General features: G+C 40.0%; 1 protein-coding gene across 1 annotated transcript in view; it reads left to right on the forward strand.

The window, feature by feature from the left end:
• Positions 1-316: 316 nt before the first annotated feature.
• LGI1 (leucine rich glioma inactivated 1) overlaps positions 317-20770 on the forward strand; it is a 40456-nt gene continuing 20002 nt past the window's right edge. The window contains exons 1-4 of the mRNA XM_037047394.1: positions 317-888; positions 1275-1346; positions 17740-17811; positions 17904-17975. Coding sequence (XP_036903289.1) covers positions 422-888; positions 1275-1346; positions 17740-17811; positions 17904-17975 — 683 coding nt within the window. The 5' untranslated portion in view covers positions 317-421. The remainder of the gene's footprint in view (positions 889-1274; positions 1347-17739; positions 17812-17903; positions 17976-20770) is intronic.

Raw genomic sequence — 20770 nt, forward strand, 5'->3', positions numbered from 1 at the left:
AGTATTTACTCACATTCATTCCCGAAAGTCACCTTCTCCATGCGTTCTTTTTTGTCTTTCAACGATGCCATCAGTCAGGTGAACTCAGCAAGAAAGACCAAGGTTTATGCCAAATGCTGCAGAGGGAGAGAGTTTCATTTAACTTCATTTTCCCAGCCAGGGCTGGCTCCCAAACCAGTTTTTCTGACTAGGTTGTTTGCCACATGAAAAGCAAATTCCCAGAGGTTTCTGAGATTGCCGAGATTGGATGCCAGATGACGGCTGCCACCCACCCGCCCACCCACTCACTAATAAGACATAATGCCGTCCTATTTTTGGTAACAATTAAAGGGCCTCCCGATGCAAGCAGAAAGCTGTTTATTTTGTTACATCACTTCACTTTGCCTTCGAAGGCTGGTCTGTGCTCAGTGTTTTCCTGGTGATGCAAGTCGGCTCTCTCCTCCAGCAGTTGGATCCCTCCCATCTCGCAGCACCTCACAGGTCTCTTCCCCGGGCGGTGCATTGCTGGAGCGAGGAGCCTCTCACGAATCAGCTGCAGGTCCCTGTTTCGAAAAGCAGAGAGACAGAGGCAAAAGAAAAGGGTGGACTCCTATGTGACCTGGTCTCAGAGCAAGACAATCACCAGCTGAATTCCAGAAGCCCTGTTCATGTTTGGGGAGATTTTTTCGACTGCATGGAATCAGAAAGAAGCCAAAGGATGGGAAATGCCTGCATCCCCCTGAAAAGAATTGCTTATTTCCTATGTCTCTTATCTGCGCTTTTGCTGACTGAGGGGAAGAAACCAGCGAAGCCAAAATGCCCTGCCGTGTGTACTTGTACCAAAGATAATGCTTTATGTGAGAATGCCAGAGCCATTCCACGCACCGTTCCTCCTGATGTTATCTCATTGTAAGGCCCGTAAGCATTTGCTATCTAATTTACGATTTAAAAATTCCAGCCGGTGTATTGGGGGCTTTGTATTTTCTGGTAGAAGGGCTTGGAGAGAGATTCCTCTTGCACACTTGGCCATTTGACAGTGCTAACATTTTGCTGCATTTAGTAATTTTGATTTTTATTAGCTGCTACGGAACATGTTTAGATGCCCCCCACCCGTGAACAGTATTATGAGAAACCTGTAGCAGATGCATTTCTCCTGCTGCATCTGGGAAGGAACAGTACGGTACTTCATAAAATAGTGTCAAAATAGTGACTGTTTTGCTAAACTGGATTAACATAAGGTTTGTTCTGTGTGTGTGTCTCTCTGTGTGTCTGTGTGTTTGTTTGTTTTCTTTCAGATCCTTTGTGAGATCTGGTTTTACTGAAATCTCAGAAGGGAGTTTTTTATTCACCCCATCGCTGCAGCTCTTGTGAGAAATATTTATATCATGACTATTTTTAATATAGCATATATTTGGATAAGCCCTCTAGTAAAACAATCTTAACATTAATTTTGTCAAATGTGATTGCATTTCTGGGAAGAAAAAGAATATCAGTAAAGTGAGAGGTACATGGGGTTTGTGGCAACTTGACCCCAAAGGTACAGGTCGATTCTTGCAGTGGTAAATTTGCTAACCTATAATGCTGTCTATGTTCATGGCTACTTATGAAGTTGTCGGCACGCTGCAACAATGATTCCAATTCCATCCCACTATTTTACTTTCATTTTTGACTTGGGAACTTTGGTTATTTTGCCCTGGAGTTTTTGAATGAGTCAATACAGAACCCAGCATAACATATGTGCTCAAGATGTTGTCTCCCGGGGGTCCGGGGCAGGCGGCTACTCTGTATGATCTACCATGTGGGGGGAAACAGTCTTGGTTCTTTCTAGGTAATTCCTTAAAAGATTGATTCCAGAGAGATTGTTGTCTAATCTTAACTAATTTATAACTAGTCCTCTTACAAGGAGGGAAAGAAAATATTAATACAGGACAATGCAAAGGGCTGGTCTTTGCCGTGTGTTTTCAGTTAGCCACGAGGGAGCTGCATATTCAGTCTGTGTCTCAAAATAGTCAAAAAATAATATTTGACTCAGAGCTCCCCACAGGCATAATGTCACATGCACAGTTTTTTTTTTCTGATGTGTAACATTTGGCTACTGGGGTGCTAGTTCTCATGTAGGACCATGTGGAAGGCAAGCACCCTGTGCTCAGGTGTCCTGTGCCCAGGTATCAGGCAAGACTGGGGTTGTAGTTACCATCCTCCCAGGAGGGAATTAGCCAAGTTGATCAACTGAGTTTTGGTTATCTTATCTGCATGATTCAGGATCCAGGGGTTTTTTGTTAGTTTGTTTGTTTGGGGTTTTTTTTGGGGGGGCAATTGTTTGTTTTTGTTTTCTTGCCTTAATTGGCCATTTTGGTAGTGTGAGGTTATACATACAGAGGCAAACAATATGGGTTTGAAATTGAAGAGACCTGTGTGTAAATTTCACCCCATCACTCACTAGAAGCTAGACTTGTAATCTTATGCAAATGATTAAACCTCTCTGAACCTCAGTCTCCTCATCTGTAAAATGGAGGTGATGACACAGTGAAGGATTTTTATCAGAGATAAATAAGATTTTAGTAGATAAAATGTCTGGCTTAGGGTCAAATGGTTACACATTTATAAATGGTAGGTTTAAAATTTTTAACATAAAGCTAGCTAAAAAAAATCCTCTTGATCTATTGTTTTATCTCTGTGAAATCCCCAAACTGGTTTGACTATTTTATTAATTCACAAACCTGATCAGGTGTTCTGACATTATGTAACAGTGTTGGCTAATGTCTTTCTACCAGCTAGTGTCTTTGAGTGATTAACAATTGAGAAGAATATTCCTAAGGGACTTACGTCTTTGACTGATGGCTAATGGCATGCTCAGGGGAAGTTTTAGCACATCAAACAAATTCAGAATACATAGTCGTCAGCACGCAAAGTGTCAGTCTCCAATGCTGGTGTTCTCCCCATACAATAAGATTTGTTTGTACCTGATAAAGTGATAAATTGTGCTTATGTTGTTTATTTGTTAAGGAAATAGATGGCTCATTTAATAAGCATCCTTTTCTTAAGCTAAGTCACCTCTTTCCCCCAGGATAAATAGATCAGTTCTTAAAATTCAAGAGGTCTCAGTGGACACATACTACTCCTATTCTGACACTAGATGGCCTTAACTGTGACACCGAAAGCCCGAATCGATGGGCCTGATGGGTGAGCACATCTCCACTTTGCTGCTGCTGGGTGGACCCGGCCTCGGCAAGCACAAATGCTGGACAGTGTCATAGAAATAGTTCCCGGCTGCTGCAGGGTAATGTGATTACACGTATTTAGAATCACAGAGGGAAGCCAAGGAACTGGTTTTTAAATAGCCCACACAGAGTGTGTGCCATGCCCCTGTGTCCCATACTCTGAGTTCCTATGGAACATTCCAGCCCTTATTTCTAAAAGCAGTTCGGATTTCAGAAATAACAAAAGGGAGAGCAATTCCTGCTCTGTATGTCCTGACTTCACTCATTGGCTAATTTCAGCATGGCAGATTGATGCCAGGGCTGGGCTTATGCAAAACTATCAGGGGACAAATATCATCTCTAATTTCTAGGACCCTGTTTCCTAGAGATTTTGCTCCCCATTCTCCCTGCACAATGTTCTCTGCTTCCTCCCATCCTCAGGAAAGGGTCTAAATAGCTCGTTTTCACTGAAAAAATAAATGCTAAGCTTCTAAATATGATCTGTACTGTAATCATAACAATGGTGGAAATGGATAGTCCACAGACAAGAAGAGTTAGTCTGTGGCACAGAGCCATCGAGGGCTCTGAAAACCCCACATCAGCCACCAATCCCCATTAGAACAATGACCAAGGGGCCTTACTCTGCCTTTGCACGATTTTTGCTATCAGCTCAGGCCTGGGTTACACCAGACAGTGCTTGGGGTTTGCAATGAATTCTAACAGCATATGTGACCACAGGTTACCAAACTGACCTGTCATGTCCTGCGAAGTGATAAACTTCGGAAGCAATGTTGCTTGATTGGCATACAAAGGCAGCTGGTTTCTTGCCTGTTGTTGAACAGGGAAGAGAAATGTCCTATTCCCGTCTTCCACCCTAATAACCTGGTAATTTCATTATGGCCCCAGATGCTTTTTCAGAACTTCTATAGACATGTGATGAGAAGTACTTTTGGGAACGTCAGCCTGGGGTCCTGAAGGAAATAGACACGGTTCCTCCCTAAGTTATACACAGTGTCTGGGGGAGGCTGTGGCTGGCAGTGTGGGCTGGAGAACAAGAAAAAACATAAGCTCCCACGTGGTAGATATAAGGCACAAAGAATAAAAATATCCAATAAAAACTCATCAAATTAATTTTATAAAACATATTTTTTTAAATATCTAACTTATTGTTTTCAACAACAGCAACAAAACCTTTCCCAAGAAAATGCAAGTTCATTGATGTTTTCCACAGAACCAGTGGTGAAACATAACCAATGAGAACAATTATTCATTCTCGTTTGCTTTTTGTGACAGGGAGTGATGCTGGTAGTGAATGTAATTTACAGAAATAAATGTGTTTTCACACATTACAGCCCTGTTCTTCTCAACTACAGAAGTTCCCAATGATATAGACTCATTACAGAAGTAAAACTCAAATTTAAGAGTACAAAATGTAGCCACATTGCCATTTGTTTATATTATTTTAATAACCTCAATGCCTCCAACCTTTAAGGGAGTTCTATTTGTAAGAAATAAATTACAGGGTTGGTGTTGGTTTGATGTTTTAGGAAATCTTTTTACAAAAATTCCGTGTGGCCAGAAAAATTTCTACTTATTCTAGTGAGATTTTTATCTCGTTTGAAGCAATAGAATTCATTCTTCTGGGGGGATTATTATTTCTTTTATTAACCCACAGTCAACACATAAGTACATAGTCCATAAGATATCAAAAACTAAAAACAGAAGTGTTTAGTAAGTCCCTCCTTATGAAGGCTTTATTCTTAAGTCCTTCAAAATATGAATTGTCCAGGAAAAAATATCCATGGCCTATCTCACCTTTACAGTGATTGGCCTCTTTTTCTATTCCTCCTTAAATTACAAATGTAAGAAAAATGTAGCAATTTTCAATGACTACTCCAGCCAACCTATCAGCTCAGAGGATTCTAGAGGATTTATTAGCTGGTTACAGATGAGTGTGTTTTAGTTTGTGCTCAGCTGATGCCCTCACAATGGACCAAGAGGTAAAAGATTTTAGTCATCTAGGCTGTTTTGCCTACCATTGGCCCAGTGACCCATCACTCTGATTTTTAACCTTTTAATTAATTAATTATTGTGACTATATAAACCAGCCCTGTACGACACATGTTTTCTCTGATAGAATTTCATTCTCTCAATTATTCACACAAGAAACTTAGGAGTCACCTGCCCCTTCTCACTCATTGTCCACTTCCAACGGGACAAGTCTCTTTTCAAACAGCAGGAGAATCCACCACCCCCTCTTTACTTCAGGGCCATGACTGCACTCACTGTGTCACAGGCTGTGGGGGGAGCATCTGCGCTGGTCTCCCTATTTCTGGTTCCCATCCTACCCACCCCACTTCGTGTTACCTTCCTGAAATACAGATCTTACCATGTCACCCTCAGGCTTGGAAGCCTTTAATGAATGGGTCCCTAGAAACAGAAAGTCTGAATACCTGAGTGGACATTAATAGAACTTGGCAATTTGTCCAGGGTCAGGGCCATCTCTCATAATATTGACCCCACACACACACCAAGCTCCAAACAAACTAAGGTACCTCCTTCCCTTACCTCTGCTTTCGCAAGCTCTGTGGACTTGGTTGATGTCTCTAGTACTTTGTCATTTATCAGAACTATTTGTGTTATATTTGCTTGTGTCTCTCATGAAGGATTATCGATAGTTAAGTTCCTAGGCAGGAGTCTGGATGTTGCAAGCCTAGACCTTGCTTACCGTACATTAGTTGAATTCAATGTATGTTTTCATAGATTTTGTACTAAAACTACTGTTTTCCTATTAGTAGACAGTCTTGATTGTGTTCACACTGTTATGTTTGGTCTTGCTGCTATATTTCACAGGAATTAATACTTTGGAGGTCTAGAAAGTGAGCCAAACAAACAAGAATGTGAAGGGATATCTGCTTATGACATTATGGTGTCAAACTTCTTCAACAGAGGTTTCCAGTGTAGCCGAGCTTGAAAGGCAGAACACCCGGAGCCCGTCCGTAGACTCACTGCCTGAATCTCTGCGGTCCTGCCCTGACTTCCTGTATGCCTCTGGCACGTGAAAAATAATACTGAAGCTCTTAGATTCTTTTAAAATTAAATTTTAAAATTTAATTGGGGTGACAGTGCTTGGTAAAATTATCCAGGTTTCAAGTGTATAAGACTATAATACTTGTACCTCATCTGTATTATTGTATTGTGTGTTCAGCCTGTTAGGTTCTTCACTTGATTGTGGAGGATGACTAGTTGCTCCCATGAAGGGCAGGAGTCCCCACTTCTCCAGTCGGACAGGACAGCCAAAGGGCAATGCGGGTTAAGTAAGCATCACGAAGATGAGAAAAACTCCATTAACACAAAGAGAGTTTCTTTTTTGACTGAATTATATTTGCTTAGCTAAAATCAGCATTTATGCATCATATAGCTAGCTGCAAGCGGGAACAAAATGGAATCAGAAGCTTCTCATTTCAGCAAACACATCATGGGGTCCTACTGTGTAGCAGGCCCAGCACTGGGTTTTGTGAGGGACCCAAAGATAAGCAGCACCTTTGCCTTCCCACCTTGAGCTGACAGCTCCAAGCTGGCAGTGATCCCTGAAAAGGTAGATTATGTTTTGCTGGTATTGTAAAGTATGGTAAGCTAGTCTTGATAAGCTTTTCGTTTGTTCAGAATGGCATTCAGTTGATTGGTGACGATGTCAGTTCTTGCCAACTGTTGATCTTTGGGCTGACACAGGCTACAAAACGATTGCAGAGGCTTCATCATGACAGCTGACATCAACATGGCCAACCCTAGTGGCTGGCAATGTGGCAAGATGCAAAGAATACAGAGTTTCTGTGGCCAGATAAACATGGGTTCACATCCCCACTCCAGTTCTGTGACTTTGGGCGAGCTTAATCAAGCCTCGTTACCTGCATCTACAATATGGGGAATAGCTGTGGAACCTGCTGCACAAGATTACAGTGAGGATTAAATGGAACAATACCCGTAAAGTGCTTGGCACTGTTCCTATAACTTGATAAGCATTAGCTTTTATTATAGTATCTGAAAATCTGAGTATCTTTAATTTATACAATCATAGCATCAGATTAGCATCTGATCGTACAAGCTGGCCAACTTTAAAATTTTGCTGTACCACACATAGGTCTCCATCAGAACCTGCTATGAAATCTACCCTTCAAACACCTCTCACAGGAAACATGAACTCTTTACCCTTTGGGGGGTAGTGTGAAAAGGAAAAACAGAACCCTCTTATTTCTTCCTCATGATAAATTGACTGGCACCACATTGTGTAAAATATAGAGATTTTGTTTAAAATAATTAGCATTGACCAGTCTTCAGGTGAGTGGTTCTGTGATAGGATGGTAAAAGGCCTGAGTTTGAAATCCAGTTCGGCTAATAAGGGCTGTGTGACCTTGGTTGGTCACAAAATACCCCTGGGCCTCAGATGGTACATGTGTGAAATACCAAGGCTAGATTAAATTACGGTTCCCAAATCAAATGCCAGTGAGGGTGGAAGTGGTCAGGTAAACGCAGGACACAGCTGGGTGTAATACAGAAAAGAATGGCAGTGACTGTGGTAAGCCAGTGAAAACACGTCGAATCTAAAAATGACATCTTCAGCCCCAAAAAGTATTGCAGATGAGAACATGGTACTGAACAGGGGGCCGTATTTTCCTAATTTTCAGAGGAAGGCAGAAGTCTGGAAGCAGATTTTGAAAAAAGATAAAGACCAAATGAAACATAAGTTGGCATCTGAGAGCTTGACATTTAATTAACTAAGGTCTTTTCCTAGCTTAAAATTCTATTCTATTATATGCTCTTTACAAACAGATTTATTTTAACATAATATAGAAAATGGCCTTGTTAAGGAAATGGACACAATTTATTGTATTAATTCTAACAAACCAGTAAATTAGACTGTTAATTGACAAAGCTTCATGGTATGAAATTGGCTATTAATGAAGTTACTATTCAATTTCCCAAGCAGGTCCACTGGGACTTTACTAAGACCTTCCCCTGGTGTCTGACGATAAAACAATGCTGCAGTATCCCTTCCATAGGGCAAGCGTTAAAAAGGAACTTGGGGGCCCGTTTACCTGCCAAGATAGCAGATGTTTGCCTGTGTAAAATATTATTAAAAAGCAACAAGACTTTAAAAAATAAATACGCTAGAATTCATATGTACAAAGGACTCCTGACTTGCAAAGAACTCCTTGTATGACATCACAGATTCTTTCCACCTGTGCTTGCGTGGCTAAATTTTTCTAGATCTTTTCTTGAGAATTGTCTACACTGCCAGTTTACAAGCCATGAAATAAAAGCAAGTGATGTTTTGTCAGAGGTCATTTACCATTTTTTATTGCCTGATGCTAAGCACTTTATATAACTCGCTTTTTATTTCTCCACTGCAACAACTCTATGGAGGGGGTATGATCATCTCCATTTTGCAGGTCAAGTACTGGGTCATAGAAAAGTTAGGTAATCTCCTCAATGTCACACCCCCAGTAAGTGGCACAGCCTCAATTTAACCACTTTTGTTTTACTTCCTTTTGAACATGAATCATTGGATTTGACTTTGCATAGTTTTGTCCCCCAAACAACTTTTCTTTTAAAGGGTCAGCCTCTGCCATCACCGGGGTATTCAGGAGACTCTGTCCTGATTCCTGGAGACAATTACTGAAAGGGAGTTTCAAAAGGCCTTTGAAAGAGGAGGAACGTTGCTGGAAGAACATGTAGTTTCACTAGGATTAAACTCTCATTTGTATGTGTAAGATCTGGTCAGAGAGAGAGAGAGAGGAAGAAAAGAGCAAAAGGAAAGGACTTATTTACTATAAAGTTACACCTTGGGCCAATGTTTTCAAAACTTGTGCCCTATCAAACAGTCCTGAAAGAAAAGGGCTCCGTGCTCACATAAATTTGGAAAACTGTACATTCTATCCCAGTGCACCTTGGCATGGAAAAGGGGTCCAAAGGCTTTGGACTTATTTTATGTTGTTTCACTTTTCTTAAAATCCCATGCAATATTGGTTCTGTGGACCATACTTAGGGAAACTATGCCTTTTGTAATAATTTTTATTTATTATCTTAATTATTCATATCTCACCTATTCTAGAAAGTCTTGCTAGCAGAGCTTAGGCCGGTTGAAAGAAACCCATCCTAAAGGCAATTTTAAACCATCGACCTCCCTGTAAGGAGTAACTCTGACAATGTTAGTGTAGGTTCAGTGTAGGTTCCTTAAGTGTGACATCTGGAACCCAGGCACCACTGGGCTGGTAACCATCTGGCCAAGCCGGTTGGCACATACTGTACCTTTGGGGACCTCCCCGTAGACACTCCATCTTTTGGAGGAAGTAGACTATCACTGGCGGCCCATTCAACAGAAAAGACCCCTGAGCTTAAATTTACAATCTCACTGTCTTTGTTTGGAGCATATTGCATCACCGCTATTTTCCCTATGGCTAAACCAACAATTCCCTGAGTACCTTCCATGGAATATTCATTCTGTATAAAGCTCAGAGATAAAAGGGCCCCATTACCAATAAGTTGGGGAAACTGCATTATTTAGTTGCCTTTTGAGGAGTTTCATTTTATTAATACTTAAGAATACAAAGATTTGTGTAATTATAAACCCCAATTAACTTCAGTTACTCACTTCCCCTAATTTATTTATTTATTATTTACTTGTTTGTTCATACAAAAAAAAACCCCTTTCGACCCCATACAGGTGTCCTATTCCAGGGAATACACTCTGGAACTACTGGGCAAAGCTGTTCCAGATTTATAGCAGGTACCGGGCTGATCTGATGAGACTAAAAAAGTCAGCCCCGCCTTGCCCACGACAGTTTTCAGCCATCTGTGGCAAGAGCATGCCTGAGCACAGAATCGTAGCCCTGCCAGTTACAAGCTTCGAATTACTTTTACCCCTCTCCGCTCAGTGTTCTTCATGATTTTAAGTGGAGAATATAAAACCTACATTATAGTGTTCATTTGAGGATTAAAATAGTTCATAGATGGCAAGCTGCTAAAGATGAGGCTTAGTACAGAATAGATGTTACATAAAATGTAAGTCCCTTCTTATTAAGTGTTCCAGGACCAGGATGATACAAATTGAACTTGTAAACAACACTAGGAGATGGGCTGTTTACTGGTTATGCCAACTTCCAGAAAGGAGAGGTTTGCCCTGGGTTGAGAGGTACTGTACTGGACTGACTATAAAACCAAAGGGGTAGGGCCATGCTCAAATCTTTGCTGGTGTGCATGCCGAGAATATTCCCAAGGGAATCTTTGCAAATCTAACATGTACATTTTCATCCTGGCCCTGCTGCTGACAAAAGATGTGACCTTGAGTAAGTCACTTAACTTCTGCAGGCCTTACCTTCAACTGTTAAAAAGAGGAATTGAACTGCATATCTCTCTGTGGCTCCCCAGACTACAGATTTGTGTAGAGCTAAAGTAAGGTTATTTATTCCCCATCACCCAGGTTGAAGAGGTGGTGGTCGACTTAAAGATCAGCTGAATTACACTGAAAATGTTTTTCAAGCATTAGAGTGAAAAAGAACTGTGAAATAATAGGCTTTTGTGTGATGCTTCCTATTTTAATGCTCTCCTACCTTGAGAACATATTTTAAAATATTCAAATGTAACATTATTCAAGTTATTCACATAACACCTGAGCTCAGAATGTGCACATTTAACTAAAGTGAGTCACTAGCCTATTATTAATTATCATTCAACCAGACCTATTCTCTTGGGAAAAAAGGAGAATATTAGTAACAGCCAGAGTCTGAATCATTTAAGCAGAAGCAGCTCTAAACAAATTGGCAAGCCCTCTAGCTGTGCCCCCAAATATTCCAACAGCTGCAACGTATGTGTCTTGCTCTGATCTACATATATATGCACATATAAGCATACAGACACAGATATGTATTGGAAGTGTAAACACTCAACGTTTGTACACACTGCCATGGCTGCCTAATTCCCTGGCGATGTCTGTAACGGGTGACAGTCTCACTGAATGTGTTTCCATAGCAGTAAACCAAAGTCCTTCACTGTACCTAGGGCTCCTCCAGCCCTGACACTTTATGTCAGTCTTGGCTTAGATCATCTTTGGCAGAAGCGTTGGAGACATGCTCATGCACATTATCTTATGTAATTCTTAGAATCTTATAGGAAGTCTTTCTGTTATTATAATACTTATTTCAACAGGTAGTGAAGTAGAATCACCCACTTAATGCATCATGTGCATAAGTGGCAGTGACAAGCTTAGAAACTAGATTTTTTTCAAGTGACAACCTGATGCTCACTCTTCTCTTCTTTATCCAGAATGGCGCTCACCGAGCTGGGGGAAGGGTATTGTATGGGGCAGTTCCCTAAACTACCTCCCCTTCTTAGCCAGGAGAATCTGCTTTGGGTTGGAAGGCAGGCCACCCATGAGCCAATGACAATTCTGATGTCGCCGGTGTCACAAGTGACTAGGCAGATTCTGAAGAGGTGGAAGTCGTTAGAGACACAGGCCCCTGGTGTGACCAGATGAGCAGTCTGCTTTGAGACAGACAGAAGTTCTCAGCAGGGTTACTGGTCTGCGGAACTGCCGCCGCAGGAAGCAATGTGAATAATAAATAAATCGAAGATTTGATTCTTGGAAAACCTCAATAAAATGGCAAGCATTTGAAGAAAGCAACATTAACAGATGAGGAAGGCATTCATTATTCAACAAAAGGCTTCAAATAAATTTGGGTAAATATTTAAGAAAGAATCAAAGTAACATCTCACCTTCCATCATACATAAAAGTCCCAAATGGGTTAAAGAGTCAAAGTTTTAAAATTAAAAAGGGGGAAGGTGTGGGCCATATTTCATTGATCTCTAGGTAGGAAAGAACATTTTAAGAATACAAGCAAAGAAAAAATACACAATGGAAGTTGATATACTTTGTTAAAGATATAAAACTTAGATGTGTTCAAAAATTATGAATGAAAACACAAATTGTAATCAGTAGTTAAAAACTCTTAGCAGGAAATAAGGTAGGAAAATAATAGGTTATGCCCTTAAAAATAAAAAAGTGCTTAGAAAACAAAACTGATCAAAGGACATAATTTTATAGAAAAAGAAACAAAAATAATAATGCTAAATGTTGGTGAAGATGTGGTAAAATAGGCATTCTTAACCTCAGACTTGACTGTGTAATTTGGTACAAGTTAGCAATAAAGAAGTAGAAACTTAAAAAAAATCATCTCTAATCTAAAAATGCTATTTTTAGAAATATAGCCTAGGCCTTTCTTAAGGAAATAATTAGAGATATGAAAAAAATTGTATAAGGGGATAGTTATGGTACTGTCTATAATAATGAGAGTTGGAATCAACAAAAATAAACAAATGATATAACACAAAACTTGTCTGTTAAAAATAATATTATTGAAAATTTATTATCATGAGAAATTGTTCATGGTAAAATGAGTGCATGAAAAGGACACAGAAAAATATAAAATTATCCCAATTTTATAAATATATATGCATTATGTATACCCATATCAATATCTTTGTGCAGTATGATTATGGTGATCTTTATTTTCTTCTTTAAGTTTTTCCTGTGTTTACCAGAATTTCTACAATGAATTTATAATATTTATAAGTAGAATACACAACCTGCATTCAAATTTTTCAAATTCTTTACTTGAAAAAAAATACAGGTCGACATGATCTTAATGTGACTTTGAGACTACTTACATCAATTAATCAATTCGTCAGAGAAAGGGATTATTTTTCAGTTAGATTTCTGAAGTCCTTATGAGCTGAGCAGTGTCACGGTTGTCTGCCGGAATGCGGACATTGTGTCATTCATTATGTTAAGTGGGTTCCAAACTGAGAGGCCTCCCGGCGTGTGAAAAGGGCAGTAGACTACAAGTCTTGGGCTGTATGACCTTGAAGAAAGCTTTTAATAGCCCTCTGAGCCTCCCTTTCCTTCTGTCAAAGCGATAGTAACACCTTCTCTAACCACTTAAAGGGCAAATCAATTAATCCAGAAGGAGCCTTGAAATGTAGGCGATAACAAAGTCAGCAATCATCATTTAAAGAATGAGCTATCACCTGCCTGAAATTGATAGTTGATATGTACAATTTTCCTAAATCTCCTTTTTGGTAAGATAACATATATACTTTTTTTGACTGCAGAAAAAAAATCCTCTTCATTCCTCCAACAGTCCCTTTTCTTACTGAATTCATGGGACTGTTGGCTGAGAGATGTAAGTGCATATTCTGTGTCCTCCTCCACCAAAATTCTAGGGGGAAAAGCTTAGCTTTTCCTTCCCTAAGAACATAAGAAATGGCAGATACTTCAAATTTTCCCACAGGATCAGGGGCAGGGGGCAAATTTTATGCCATCTCTGTACAAACCCATAGGACTGCTGCTTGGCAAGTCTTTGGGGTCCAGATCTCTGATGTGTAGCTCAGGGTAACAAGTTCATGCAGAAGGTCATTGATCCCCACTAGTCCCTCATGGTATTGTCATCATGAGGAGAGTTGTGACATCCAAGTTGTAGTATCACAGATTCTGGCTATGTGTAGTTACGAGGACAGGACAGTCCACAGTACGTCCATACCACAGCAACTACCCCAGCCAGACTTGCTGCAAAGGGCAGAGGCCCCCGTGGTCACCACAGGTAAAGGTGGGGACGTACTGTATATTATAGGACGTACTGTACATATTGTACAATATGGACTCCTGGTTGTATCTAAAAGCACCTGGGGAGCTTTTAAATTTCCCTATGCCCAGGCCACACCCAGGTATAGAATGTAACCAGATCCCTGAGGTTGAGAACCAGGTGTCAGTATTTTTAAAGCTCCCCAGGTCATTCCAAGTGTGACCAGGACTGAGAAGTACTGGCTTAGGATCTAACACAAATCTAGAGGACTCCCTGCTCCAGCCTTCACACACGCTTTCCTTTTGCACACATACCTCCACCCGGTGTTCTTTCCTAAGTATGTCTTGCACATACTTCCACCTGCATGGATTGAACTTAGCCCTAAGGCATCCTTCCTCCTTCAGGTCCTCTGCCACCTGGCTCCATCTCTGCTGATTCCAAAGCCCCAAGAAGGAACTCATCTTCAGCCCGACTCACCTTTGTGAGCCAGGCTACTTGGGCTATGCCATGCTGACTGACCTCAGAATCAGCTATTCTGTATAAGAAGCTGAGTCTTTCTCGCCCTAATCTGAAGAAAGAGGCAGAGTTTGTGTGGTATAAAGTATGGCCAACCTGGTGTGCCCCAAATCTGCTGTGTATGGAGATAGGGGTTGGGCGGGGGAGGGTGAGCACAGTTTTCCTGGACAGGAACTGTGGAATTCTTTAAAATATCTGGCACAAAACCAAGTCCTAATATGAAATCAAACATATTCAAAGGAATCCATAAAATATTAAGGATCAGAGTTTCATTCACTTTATAGAACATGATGTTTTAAAGTCTTTTTAGCTTTACATAGATAATAAAATGGATAGCCCACTCAACTGATTTAAAATATATGTATAATTTTACACGTCCTTGTCCATGGAATCCTTGTCTATGGAAAACTACAACTGAACTTGGAATTGAAGGATTGGTATTCATTATTATCTGAGTCAAAGGGAAATTTTTCACTTTATTAGAAACCTTTTCGTTGAAATGTAATATACATAAAGAAAAGTACATATATCCTAAGTATGCATTTCAACTTTTAAAAATGAAGACTTTGTATTTTTAGAGCAGTTTGGGGTTCACAGAAAAATTGAGAAGTCATAGATATTTTCTATGTGCTCCCTACCCCGACCCATGCAGAGCCTCACTCATTACCAACATCCCCCAGCAGAGTGGTACATTTACTAGGGCTGATGAACCTACATTATCGCCCAGAGTCCACAGTCTACATAGGGGTTCACTCCTGGTGTGGTACGTTCTACAGGTTTGGACAAATGTATAATGACATGTATCCATCATTATGGTATCATACAGAGTATTTTTTCTCTGCCCTAAAAAATCCTCTGTGCTCTGCTTATTTATTCACCCCACCATAGTTTTTAAAAACAAAGTGAACATCCTTGTAATAGCACCCAGAAACCAAACATTATCACTACCCCCAAAGACTCCCCTTGTATCTCCTTCCAGGCATTACTTGCCCCCTACGGTAAACACTGTTTCGACTTCTGCCAGCATCAATCAGTTTTGCTGGGTTTTGTTTCTTATATAAGGATAATTATATAGGAGATACTTTATTGTGTTCTGGCTTCTTTCCTTTTACTTCAGTTCTGAATGTCATCCATATTTTTGTATGTAGTTGAGGTTTGAACCAGAGGTTTTAATCCTTGAAATCTAGTTCAACAAACACTATTCAGCCAGGAGCTGTGCTCGAGGCTAGGGACACAAAAGCAAATAAGGATAAGTTCGTGCTCTAAGGAACATTCAATGTAGTAATGCAGCAATGCTCGGAATTTAGTGCAAAGTAAATTCCTCTTAGTTTAACAAATATTTACTCAGTGTGCACTCTAGGACAGGCAGTATTACAGGTGTTAGGGATAAGTAATGATCACACAGATAAAAATTCTAGTGGAAATCCTGTTTTATTTCCCTGACATGTGTGGGCAAGTTCTGCCCACTAATATCCATTTCCCACTCTGTTTTGCATCTGATTCAACATAAGGGGAACTAGTGAGAGAAGCTATTTCTTCTGGTGACTTGAAGTGCATGATTATGAAGTCGCTGGTCCACCCACGGGACAGTTGGCAACCCAGTGAGCATGGGAAGTATTTTTCTGTATCTATTTCTGCCTTATTCCATTCTCTCCATCCCTGATGCTGTCTATACAGAATGAAATGAAAATCTGGAGCCCAGGAAGTCTTGGGTCTTTGGGTGTTAGCTTATCCTGGGGGAAGGCCCCACAATCTTCTTGTTTTCCAGAACCATGAAGGAAGAAGGGGCAATTGCCAAAGTTGTGACTAAAATCATAAACTTCTGAATTTGTTTTTAATAACTATGGACGTCTAATATGCATGACTAGTCAGTAATCAGTGTTGACTCTTCATAGCCTAGTGAATTACTGGAGTACAAAGCTAGGACATTGGAGGGAGAAGGGATCAAAGAGAAGACATTGCTCCAGGATTGACAGCTTAGGGAGAAATGGAAGAGATCATCTAGTTTTGTTTGTTCAGTCCATGTTTCCCCCTCATTTTCATGGAAAGTTTCAAGCATATAAAAAAGTAGAGATAATAAAATCCACTCCCGTGTATCCATCTTTCAGCTTCAAAAATGATCACCTTGTGCTCAATTCATCTCTAATCCACTGCTGTCTCCTCCCCTGGTTATTTTGAAGCAACCCCAGTTATTAAATCAAATAAGGTATTCATAAATATTCAGAAAGAGAGATCTCCTAGCTTTAATTTCCTTAGTTAACAGGCTCAGAGGGATAAATCACTAAGCGAGTTAGTGGCAGTTATTTTTAATCCCTAAACTTCAAAAGAAAAAATCAAAAAGGTGGTAACAGAGAGTATTGGACTTTTCATAGTGCAATTAAACAGTACACATGTGATGAGAATTGTTAAATTATGTCTAACATGTGGTCTGGTCCATGATCATGGTCACATTTTGGACAGCGGTTATAGATGAAATATGAGATTCCCCCGCACGAGAACATTAACATGGAGACTGAACGTCATTTGAACCCATTATAAATTAGTCATCATTACATTTAAAACTTTATTTTCCACTTGCATCAACACTTAATCTAACGAGTTCCATAAATTAATGCTTTCTCTAAAACAACAACAAAAAAACCCCTGCTTTGTATTATTTAGTCTATGATCACCTCTTCTAAACCTCCCATTCAGAAAACTGGCAAGTTCTCCAAAGAGTTCAACATGGTGTGGGGACTGCTGGTTAATATCCCCTCTCATCAGTAATTTCAAAACCAAATCCCTGCAGATTTTGAAAGTGCAAGTAAATTTGTTCAAGTCAGTGTTCTCAATTAGTTAATATAAAGGGAGCTAAGACTCTTCCTAAGCCTCATTATTACACAGCTTCAGCCTGTTCTGTTTTCAGAGAAGGTTAGTTGTTCATTGAGCCAGTGTTGATGGCTTGTATACCATGAGATGTTACAGCATAATGAGGCATGGAGCTACTTTTTTAGGTTTCCCAGGCTTAAAACCCAGAAGCACCATTGTTTGGGCTGGTTGGAATGTTCCAGAACTTTTTGGCACAAAGAGAAGAATTCTGTTAGTGTCTTTTTCATGAAAATGTGCAAAATGTTGATTCAGCTCTCGTATTGCCCAAATTGTATCTCAAAATGTTGCCCAGCGCACGTGATATCCATCACTGTGGGGAGTGGGGCACAAAGCCCCCCTTCCCGGGCGAACATTTGGTGAGGAGATAATTGGGGATTTTAAAAAGCTATAAAAATTACCTGAATAAATAACACTTTAGAAGGCAGACATCCAGACATTTTTCCATATACAACTCCCACTCGTTTCTCTGAGAGAAAAAGCAGCATAAATTGACAATCTGTCAGTTTAACCATTTTCATTGTGTACTTTTTCTGGGCAGGTTATTCACATCGAACTCCTTTGATGTGATCAGTGATGATGCTTTTATTGGTCTTCCACATTTAGAGTATTTGTAAGTAAAAAAACTTTTTTAACGTAATGATTCAGGCCAAGTACTCTTAGATTCCTTCAGCTGTCTAACAAAAATATTATACCCTATTGCAGATTCATAGAAAACAACAACATCAAGTCCATTTCAAAACATACTTTCCGGGGACTAAAGTCTTTAATTCACCTGTAAGTATGAATGTTACTATTACTTTTAAGTTTGCTAATAACCTGTGGTTAAAGTGTGCACTTTGTGGGTGTCCACGATAATTTAAGAAACCCAAATAATTTCTCCCCATGCGCGCTTGCCATCTCTCCCTGTTATTAGCCAGTGTGTATCCAGGAAATTGATTGCTATTAATATGATGAATCTAAACCACCCATACTTAGGAAAACAATCTAATGCAGGGCAATAAATCATTACTCACTTCATGGATAATTATGGGTTGACTATATAGCTTAATTTGATGTTTGCTGTTTTTCTTTTGTAAATGCCCTGATTTTACGTACATTTAAACATATAACAACAGGCAATGTATACACAGTTCCTGACAACTTGTTTATGCATTGAAATATTTAATTATTCAGAGGGGATCAGAATCAGTTGCTCTTAACAGGAGGCAATTTTGCTTCCTAGGGAACATCAGCAATATCTAGAGACGTGTTTGGTTGTCAAGACTGAGGGGTGTAACTGTATCTAGTAGGTGGAGGGCAGCAGTACTTCCAAACACCCTGCAGTGCACAGAACAGCCCCCACAGCAAACAATTATCCAGCCTAAAATGGCATAGTGCTGAGCTGAGTTTGAGAAACCCTGATCAACATGCACCAAACAGCTTGTTTCTCCTAGCCTCCCTGTTCCCTTAAACACACACACATACTACACACACACACACACACACACGCGCGCGCGCGAACTCACAAACAGATTTATTCTTATGAAAACTAGAAAGGAAGAAAAAGCATTAGCATTTATTAAATGCCTACTATTGTGCTTTCCATGAATTTTCATTTAATCTTTTCAACAGCCCTGCCAGACAGGCACAATTATCCATTTTAGAAATGAGAAAACAAGCTCGGAGGGGATATATGACTTGTGAACTGAGTAGTTATGGAATTATGATAACATCAACCCAGTAGTTGAACTTCAATGCCTGATCATACATTCAACAACTATTTCTCAGGGCTTACTATGTGTCTCATTAGTGTGCAAGATGCAAGAGATCTAAATGTCATTCTTTCAACTTTAACCTGTTCCCTCACAATATCATTGCCAGCTCTGGTCTAGAACCCAGGTGCATCAGGGAACAAAGCAAACCCCAGTGCCTGCCCTTTGAGCCTGCATTCTCCTGTGTCCACGTGGTCATCATGCTACCTCTACCAGGCCCTATCTCGGCTGCTGTTTGGATTTATAGCAAGAGGGGAATGATGGCCTTATCTATTTTATAAAATCATTATACCTTTCAAGGCCTCTGTATATTGTCATTATGATAAAAATAAAATTTGCGGTGTTGCTCTGCATGTTAATGACATAATGTGATGCAAAAATTATTGTGATGGTGTGAATGTTATGCCATGTTGTCACAGAGCCAGACACTGCCAAACCAAATCTTTCAGACAAAAGTAAAAAAAAGAAACAAATATATGGAAGGAGAAATGGAAGTTCAGGACCCACACCTGGAGACCTACTTGATTTGCATAAATCCCATTCAACATAACCTCTGTCCAATGCTCAGCATCCTGAGGGACTAAAGGAATTATGTAAGATCTGGGTGTCCTCTCTGGGAACCCATGATATAAGCCTTGCCATGCCCCTTAGTTCATGCAAGTCCATCTATTTCATCTGGCAGGAAGGACGGAAGGGAGTAGGAATGGAGGGAGGGAGGGAAGAAGGAAGAGAGAAAGGAAGGACAAAGGGGAGAGGAAGCGGAGGATAGGGAGGAAGGAAATGAAAAGGAGGAAAGAAAAAAAACCTATACCCACCCTCATGAAGAAATTCCATTTGTCTGACTAGAGCCTATTATATCTATCAGGTAGAATGGGAATTTAAACTTGGGTCATAATGAGGCCCCTTCTTTAGAGGTATGAAGACTCTAAGAGAGGGCCACTAGTACAACATGTACATAGTATTTAGAAACCCTTAAGTTCATGAGAACACCAAAGGCAGCCTTAAAAGAGAGAGGCACGAATCTTAAGAGTTAAGCAGACCGTGAAAGGAAAGTCCCATCTTCGTGACCAGGTGTGGGAAGTGGGAAAGGGCATTATAGGAACAGGTTAAAATTCACTGAAAGAGTATGACCCTTAGATCTCTTGCATCTTGATCTAACACTTAGGGGTTAACTCATATGGCATTGCCAATATTAGACTGTTTTTGTCTATAACAATGGCATTACCATATGATTCATCCTAAATAGTCTCTAGGAAATGCCACGCAAAGGTGACTCCGATCCAGTTCCAACCTGGAGGAGCTCAGTCTAACCAGAGGAATTATACAAACAAATATTTTCTCACTAAGTGACTTTGTCCCCAAATTATGTTCTCCTTTATTGTTTATGCTCAGAAATTTCTTTCTTTTCTTCTTTCCTTCTCTCCTCTTTTACTTCTTTTTTTCTTTTCTTCTTTCTTCTTTTCCTTTCAAGGAGACAGGTAGGGAGGATTTGAAACCTAAATGTTCCTCTGACTGCTCAGTACATCAAGTTCATTTTCCATTAATTACCACTTATAAATAAATCTGACATTTGTTTGAGCCATTAGCTTCCTTTTTAGGGTTTTAGTTTTCAAAGTGCACTTTTCTCCACCTCAGACTAATTCTTCCCAAAGGCAAATATTCAGGCCGTGAGGAATGGCCACCTTACCCTCCAATCTGATGCAGGAAGAGTTTACAAAGCTTGTTCATGTTCTTGGCCTCATTACAGTCTCCTGACACCCTTAAGAAAGAGACAGGGAACTAGCACTAACCCCTGGTGACAAGTAAGAACATGAAGAT

Source organism: Sturnira hondurensis, unplaced genomic scaffold (genome assembly GCF_014824575.4).
Source record: "Sturnira hondurensis isolate 20B ecotype Veracruz unplaced genomic scaffold, ASM1482457v3 Scaffold0005563, whole genome shotgun sequence".
In the NCBI taxonomy this organism is placed as follows: Eukaryota; Metazoa; Chordata; class Mammalia; order Chiroptera; family Phyllostomidae; genus Sturnira; species Sturnira hondurensis.